This window comes from Nesoenas mayeri (genome assembly GCF_963082525.1).
Source record: "Nesoenas mayeri genome assembly, chromosome: 4".
NCBI lineage: Eukaryota > Metazoa > Chordata > Aves > Columbiformes > Columbidae > Nesoenas > Nesoenas mayeri.
Genome location: NC_137540.1, coordinates 50,719,057 through 50,726,655, shown reverse-complemented (window position 1 = coordinate 50,726,655; position 7,599 = coordinate 50,719,057). Strand labels below are relative to the sequence as shown.

General features: G+C 41.1%; 1 protein-coding gene across 3 annotated transcripts; it reads right to left on the bottom strand.

Moving 5' to 3' along the window:
• Positions 1–361: 361 nt before the first annotated feature.
• Positions 362–6,532, bottom strand: COMMD8 (COMM domain containing 8). Of its 3 annotated transcripts, XR_013922089.1 has the most exons (6): positions 6,435–6,532; positions 5,254–5,409; positions 4,463–4,615; positions 2,336–2,491; positions 1,082–1,179; positions 362–706 (listed from the first exon to the last, which is right to left on the bottom strand). XR_013922089.1 is itself a non-coding variant. In XM_080343671.1 (5 exons), exons 1-5 carry the CDS (start codon positions 6,477–6,479, stop codon positions 686–688), a joined length of 531 nt encoding a protein of 176 aa, XP_080199797.1. In that variant the 5' UTR covers positions 6,480–6,532; the 3' UTR covers positions 362–685. The 3 variants fall into 3 exon arrangements, 2 of the variants coding, with proteins under 2 accessions (XP_080199797.1, XP_080199796.1); XM_080343671.1 differs by lacking the exon at positions 1,082–1,179; XM_080343670.1 differs by lacking the exons at positions 362–706; positions 1,082–1,179 and having other exon boundaries at positions 2,172–2,491.
• Positions 6,533–7,599: the final 1,067 nt, after the last annotated feature.

Here is a 7,599-nt window from a genome sequence, read left to right as displayed (position 1 = left end):
GGTTGTGTTGTCATCATGCTTGGGAGATATTCAAAAGCCATCTAGACATGGTCCTGTGCAGCCAGCCCCAGGTGACCCTGCTTGAGCAGGGGATTTGGACAAGATGACCTCAAGAGGTCACTGCCAACTTCAACTTGTTCTGATTCTATACTTTTATTTGTAAAGCTGATTTTTCCCAGCATCTTAAAGATTTAGTTTAGTAATTAGTAAATCAGGAAACAATTTAATGGTTATTCATACATAAAGTGTTTATTTACAAGTATAAATACATTAATGCTACAAGTACTCTTGTCATATTCTTCATTATCATGACACCTTAGATAAGGATAACATATTATGCAAGTAAGACGCCTTAGTTTTAATAGGCACCTGTGCAGACACTGCCAAAATTTAACCAAAACAAATATGGCACGCATCGTAACCGATACTTTCCCATAGTTATATAAATTTTTAGTACTAAAAGCAATTGTACATTGGGTATTTATAGTTTTGGTCAAACAGATACAAGTTTTTATTATTTTTATCAAAGGATTAGTAGTTTAGTTGGTCACAAGTCATAACAGCCTTCTCACTTCAGTATTTTATAGGATCGATAACTTTTGGCTTTGCGGAGAACTTTTTATTGTTTTGTCCAAGCCAATTAGGAAGTCGTCACCAGCAGATATTGTCAGTGATCTGAATTCCATCATTTCAGTTGCAAGACAACCTTCAAAAAGGAGAAAAGGAATGAGATTGAAGTTGGATAACATCAGAACTTAATCAGTCTAGGAAATACAGCTTTTTGCTTTCTGTTACAGTATAATATGCAAGTGTATACACATGTCTTTCCTCTGGAAAATACATCATCCCTCTGTTTTACAACATCACACAACTAACACTTCCAGTAATTTTCTTTAGCATTTACTGCAAGCAAACCATTCCTCAGCTCCCTGTAATCAAAACGTAGAATACTTCCAGGATCAGTGAGATTCCTTCCACACAAAGCAGAACAGAGGGACAATTTCTAGAGTGAAATCCTCTCCTTGTTGTGCACATAAAACTAACTAAGGAGATGCCAACATCCCACAACTTTCAGACAGACCTTTCAGCAGAACAAAAGGCATGTGGAGACTCCTGTCCTGGAAGAATCCTTGTTTGCATAGTGTAGAGTTCATGACAAGCTACTATTTTTATTTAGTTCTGGAGGAAAAAAATCCAGGGGAAAGAAAGCTGTTGAGGGCTCCCCTTTCATAAGAACACCACCTATATCTAGACTAATGCATTTATCTTACTGGGAACTGTGTAGTTATTCAGAAGTCTCACATCAGTCTCATTAAAGCAGCGGGTAGACATAATCTTAGTGTCTTTTGTAATTCAAAATATTAACAGCCCTATTATAACTTAGCTATAAAACTCTTATTTTAAGTTGTTATATACTGACAAAGATTTTTTTCTAAGTGTTGGTCTACAGATTCCAGCTATGACATCATAACAATATATAAATTATCTAAAGAAAACCCTTACTTGCTAAATGTTATGAAGCAACAAAAAGCTGCTAACTTCTAAAACATGTTGATACAACACTTTCACACCCATCCTGCAAGATGTCAGAATTTCATCTCTCAGGTAACAGACTTAATACTTACGATATTTTCAGATTTAAAAATAACAAACTACTTTCCTTTATAACAGAGACAGAATTAATACTGAGAGGCAACTGAACAAGGAGGGACTCCAGGATTCACAGTTAATACCAGAGTGCAAGTTACACTTCTTTCCCTAACAATTTTTCTTCAAACCCTCATTTCCCTCAGTCTTTTCTATTAAGAAATCTGAGACACTCCAAATAAAGTTTCACTTGAAATTTTCTTCTTTGGTTACTGTATTGGAATCTTTGAAACTTTTTTCCTGATTTACTATGCCATGGAAATTAAAGCGCTTAGTCTCGACCAAACAACTCTCCCATTTGCATTTCCAGCCACTGGCATTTTGTGAAGCTGAGGGAATACTGGAGTTCTCTCCAACCTTTCCAAATCAACTCTCATCTGACACTTAGTAATTTAATTTGTTTCTCCTATTCTCACAGGAGTTTTTAATAGGGCTCTGAACAGACTATTATGCTTATCAGGATTCTAATTGCATTTTTAAAAATTCTAAACTAAACTGTGCTAAAAAACATCTGCAGTCTGTCCAAGATAGCCTGCCTTATGGAAGGCTTCCTCTAACTCTACAGTCATTTTGCCAATGAATGATTTACTTTAGGTCTTCAGCAAGATACCTAGAATAAACAATTTCAGTTAAAATAAGGTCAGTACAAGAAAAGTCAAGAGAAAAATATTATATCAGTAAAAGCTACCTTATTAGCAGCTTCCAGTGCATTTATGAGGTTCTGCAACTCTTCTTTATTCATCTCTATAGAAATTGGTTTAATTTCACCATTTTCTCTCACATCCAAATCAAGATTGAGAAGCGGCATTTGCAGCATGGAGATCTTATCACTGGAGAGAGCAAGCTGGGCAGATTGATCAAACAACAACAAAGTGTAAGTTGGAGTCATTAAGATTTCAGTCTTTCATAGCATCACATCTGCACTTTATACCGAATGTGTATTACCAGAACATCAACGTGACAAAACCAACTTCTCACAAGTCATCTCTGCAGTTTTTGGTTTTGCTTTTCTTTTTCTCTGTTGTTGGGATGTTTGCTTGTTAATACCAACATACAGGGAACTGCTTGAGAGAGTTCAGCACAGAGCCACAATGATGATTAAGGGAGTGGAGCATCTCCCTTATGAGGAAAGGCTGAGGGAGCTGGGTCTCTAGCTTGGAGGAGACTGAGGGGTGACCTCATTAAAGTTTATGTAAAGCGTGAGTGTCATGAGGATGGAGCCAGGCTCTTCTTGGTGACAACCAATGATAAGACAAGGGGCAATGGGTGCAAACTGGAACACAGCAGGTTCCACTTAAATTTGAGAAGAAACTTCTTCTCAGTGAGGGTAACAGAGCACTGGAACAGGCTGCCCAGGGAGGTTGTGCAGTCTCCTTCTCTGGAGACATTCAAAACCCGCCTGGACACCTTCCTGTGTAACCTCATCTGGGTGTTCCTGCTCCGGCAGGGGGATTTGACTAAATGATCTTTCGAGGTCCCTTCCAATCCCTAACATTCTGTGATTCTGTGATACCGAAATACATAAACCCCTCTTCATAGCAATACATTTGTCAAAACAACTTGTTAAATTTACTGGGACGCTACTTTTTTTGTATCCTAGGTGAAAATATAAGACATATTTGATCAGGACTCCTTAAAAGTGAAGTATATGAATTCTTAAATCACCATATTCAAATAGTTCTGGTAATCAACAATTAAGAAGGGTCTTATAGAAGGGGACAGTTGGGAGAAAGAGGACACCTTTGTGTCTACAGCTGATCAAACACTGTTTGTCAGATACCCTATTTGATAATCACTGAGGAAGAGTTTACATACTAATTGTGATTTCTTTTTTGTTTACTATTTTTTGTTTACTATTATACTCACTATAGTATAAATAAGGCTTTTAAAATATACTAAAAATCAAAGATCAGTTGACAATACTGTAGGTCAGTATTGTACACACATGTACCAGAAATCCTTATAACAAAACAGAAATTCAAAAAATCCTCCAGAAGAAAAAGTTAAATGAAGCCACAAGCAAAAACCAGCAGTGAACACTGTCAGCAAGGCATCAATCCCAACTAACAGTTCATCTGAAGCACAGTACGATGTCATATTTGCTCTTATAATATCTTGTCTGTTGTGGGCATTGCTCTTTGATTTCAAAAGCTGTTTGCTGCACAAATTACTTCACACTTGTTGATATGGAAAACTATTTAACAGCTCTACAAAACAGTTTTATGGCTCCCATGGACTAACTAAACATTACTTATACTGTTTAAGTATCTCATAGTGCTTAATTTAAAGCAGTTGTGTCTTCATAACCCCAAAGTACCATTCGACTTCAGGCAACACAGTTATCATTGGCTTATTATCAAAATAAGTTTAAAGATAAATGACTTCAAAATAGTAATTAATAATTGTTTATTGCAGGAATCTAAAATTTGACAAAAAAGTCAGGGAAACATCCTGAATCAGTATACTACTCTTAAAACTAAGTAAATATTTCTTCTTCAAGTAAAAATACTGTCCATTCAGGCCTCAAAATCATAACAGCATATTAAACTTTCAAATGTTCCTGAAAAACGCTCAATCTTCTTTTAGGAAAGAGATCGGTATTGCAGGTTCAAAAGAAAGGAGATGAATAAATAAATAAATAAATTTTACTTTACAGCTTATACAAATTTTTGGCAAGTATTCGATATGTTATCATGAATGTGCTTTTGATACCTATGAAAATGCTCCAGAACGAGCAGGTCTAAGGACACTATATCAATACTTATGTCTGTGTTGGGAACACTTCTTTCAAACAACATTATAGCAACACTCTCACCTTTAACTGCCAGTCAAAATCCTGCAGCTGGGCAGAAGAGATTGCATTTACGCTTTCCACTAGTGCATTCCTGATTTCTTCCTTTCTACCTTTCAGACATTTTGTGATTGCTTCTTGATGGTTTGAACTTAATGCATTTATCTGCTGAGCAGCCTACAAAAATAAAAATTGTGATTGCTTAAACTATGAACCACAGAAATAGCATGCACCACCTGTAATAACTGTGCTCCATAGATATCCAGGCTTCTACCTATATAGCTGTTATACCAGACTCCATGGTCTCATCTTTCCTATACTGCCCTCAGTAGCTGCTCTCTGTGTTTGATAGCTGAGTCAGTATTTACCACAGCAACGTTTTAAAAAATAATAATAATTTTATTGCAATTTAAAAGTAAACATAGAATGGAGGCTGTATTGGCCTTCTCAGATGTCACATTAAAATCAAAACAAAACAAAAAAAAAAATCACACACACAACACAGGTGTAGCTCTGAAAGTTTCTGAACATCGGAGTAGAGATAAAATACATTAGCTTAGCTGAAACAGGCACACTGGCTTCTAGTTATTAACCGGTAGTCAAAATATGAGCAATGAGCAAAAGATGAGAATTAAGATTTCTGATAATAGAACACAGCGTATCTCTAAATGCTACTAACTTTCTACCTACTTAGGCTTAGTCTGATACTATTCAAATGCTACACTGTAAAAAAACTTTAGTACTAAACAAACTACAAGACTAATCACTCCAGGATGATCTCTCAAAGTCAGGCGAAATCAGCAACTGGCCCTTACCTCTTCATCAGATATGTTTTTGCCAACCATGGTTTTGAAATACATCACTGTTTCTTCTAAAACCTCCATCCACTCCGACAAGGTCCAGATACTGCCATAATCCTGGTATCGAGGATATGCACGGCCACATATGCCATCAACTACTTTATGAAGGAACTGAAACAACATGACACATAACTTAATATGATTCTATCACAGTTAGCCTACACCAGATACAAGACTGATTGGCAGTTCAGCTATCATCCCTCCCTTCACTGGGTACTGACTCAGTGCTTCATCCAAGTGCAGCCTGGGGACCATTCTAAAAAGTCAGAAAGAGTCAGTCCCTGAATATGAGCTGTCCTCCCCTTCCTCCAAAAGTCAGTTCACAGGCTTTGGCCACAGAAATCACAACGTGATTCAGATTCACCTTGGACTAAGGTCTGGACTTCATAATTTTGTGCAGAACTATGACATGCTAACGAGCAGCTGAGCTGCCACACAGGGCGCCCGTCACCTCCGCACTGGGATCGCCAGGATGCAAAGCGCAACTCAAAGTGCAGATCTCCCAGTGTGTGGATCTCTCTATTCTCCCAACCCACTGCCCTCTAGCACCGAGGCTTCTCTGTATGCCTGGTTTCTTGCTCTGCCGTAGTATTTTTTTCTCGGAACATCGCAGCGAGGCCAAACCCGGCCAGTCCTCTGCTTCACTCACTAGCAGCGGCTGGCGCCCCTCCGGGAGCCTCGCACACGGGCCGCCTCCCCCAGCTCCGGCTCTGGGCGCTGCGCCCTCAGACAGCGCTGGGAAGAGCTCAGGGCCATTTCCAACATTCCGCCAGCAAAGCGAGCCCGGAGACCTCCGCCGGGTGCACCCCTGCTGCCCTTGGTTTCGTTTTGGAGGGGCCGGCGAGGCGGGGGGCGGGCGGTCAGCGCGGGCCACAGCCCCGAGGGGCCGGGGAGGGTGCAGCACCGCCCTGCAGCCCAGGAACGGCGGACAACGGGCTCAGCTTCCCTCCCAGGTGCCGGACAGCGGCACCTCGGCCGCCCCGCGGCGAACACCGCCCTCCCCAGCCCCGAGGGGCGGTACCGGGCACACCGCGCCCCCACCCCCGCTTCGCTTCACGGCGACAGCGGTGGCAGCTCTCCCTGCCTCAGCGGCGCCGCAGCGCCGGTGCCACCCGCCCGGTGCCGCGGGGACCCACCTCGAGAGCCCGGCCCGCCGGGAGCTTCTCCAGCAGCCGCGCCATTTCCCCGCGCGGCCCGGCCCGCCGGGCACGTGACCGCCCAGGCGGCCCGTGAGCACGCGTATCCCCTTCCCCTCAGAGGCGAAGCGCATGCGCACTGGCAAAGATCCGCCCTTCCTCGCCGCTGGTCGCCAGTTCGAGTTCCGATCCCGGCGCCGTGGAGGTTGCGTCTGTGCAACCTTCAGACAGGTGGCAAATGAAGTTGAACCCCCCAAAATTTTACGACCTTTTATATGCAATAACACTTCAGCTATTTTTACATTCCGCCTGTTCTGTAGCTTTGCTTTTTCACTCCTAACAGGCTAAGTTTCCAACTGCGGGAGGACAGGAAGTTCAAGGCTTACAACGGGCACCACATCATCTCTGATATTAAATGAAATTGAGGAATTAGGAGAAATACTAGCTACAGAAGTCCATGCAGCTGGTACAGTGTTTACCATGAACAACTCATTTCTTGTTTCTGCTTTGCCAAAGTGGGAGTTCAATCCTAACCAGATGGTGGAAGAGGTTTATGGAAAAGGTTTTAACATTAGCAATGACCTTTCTGTGCCATACGTTGATTTGACCATGAATATGAAAATGCAAAAACGACACGGCCACTTGTATGAGAACACTAGAACAAATTCAAGTCCCAGCAAGATACAAAACTGCAGAAAACCTGATGTACCTGTAGACAGAGGTTATTTCACTGAAATCAGTAGGCTAAACCACAGACAAATAATTATGCGTATGTAAGTATAACACTGCGCTGTCAGAATTTGAAAGCAGCTACAAGTCTGTACTGGTGAATATAAGGTCTGTGGAAAACCCCAGGCTGGTTACGTCAGTTCGCAGCACATCTTCTCCAAAGATAGGTATGTGGCCTTGTAGGAACAGTGTGGTGTGGGGGAGTTCTGGAGAAGAAACAAAAGGGTAAGAAGTGATTACATGTTTTGCTGACTGTAAACTTTCAGATCCACCCAATTTCTTTCAGAGATGGCTACTGCTAGTAGATTAGATATATAACAAAGCCTTCCGGAAAATATATTCAATTTTATTATGGAGAAATTAGTTGAAGCTGCTGTTAAATTTCGCAGATAGCTGAAATTGAAAATAATTTTTTTTTTAATTTTTAATAAGAATT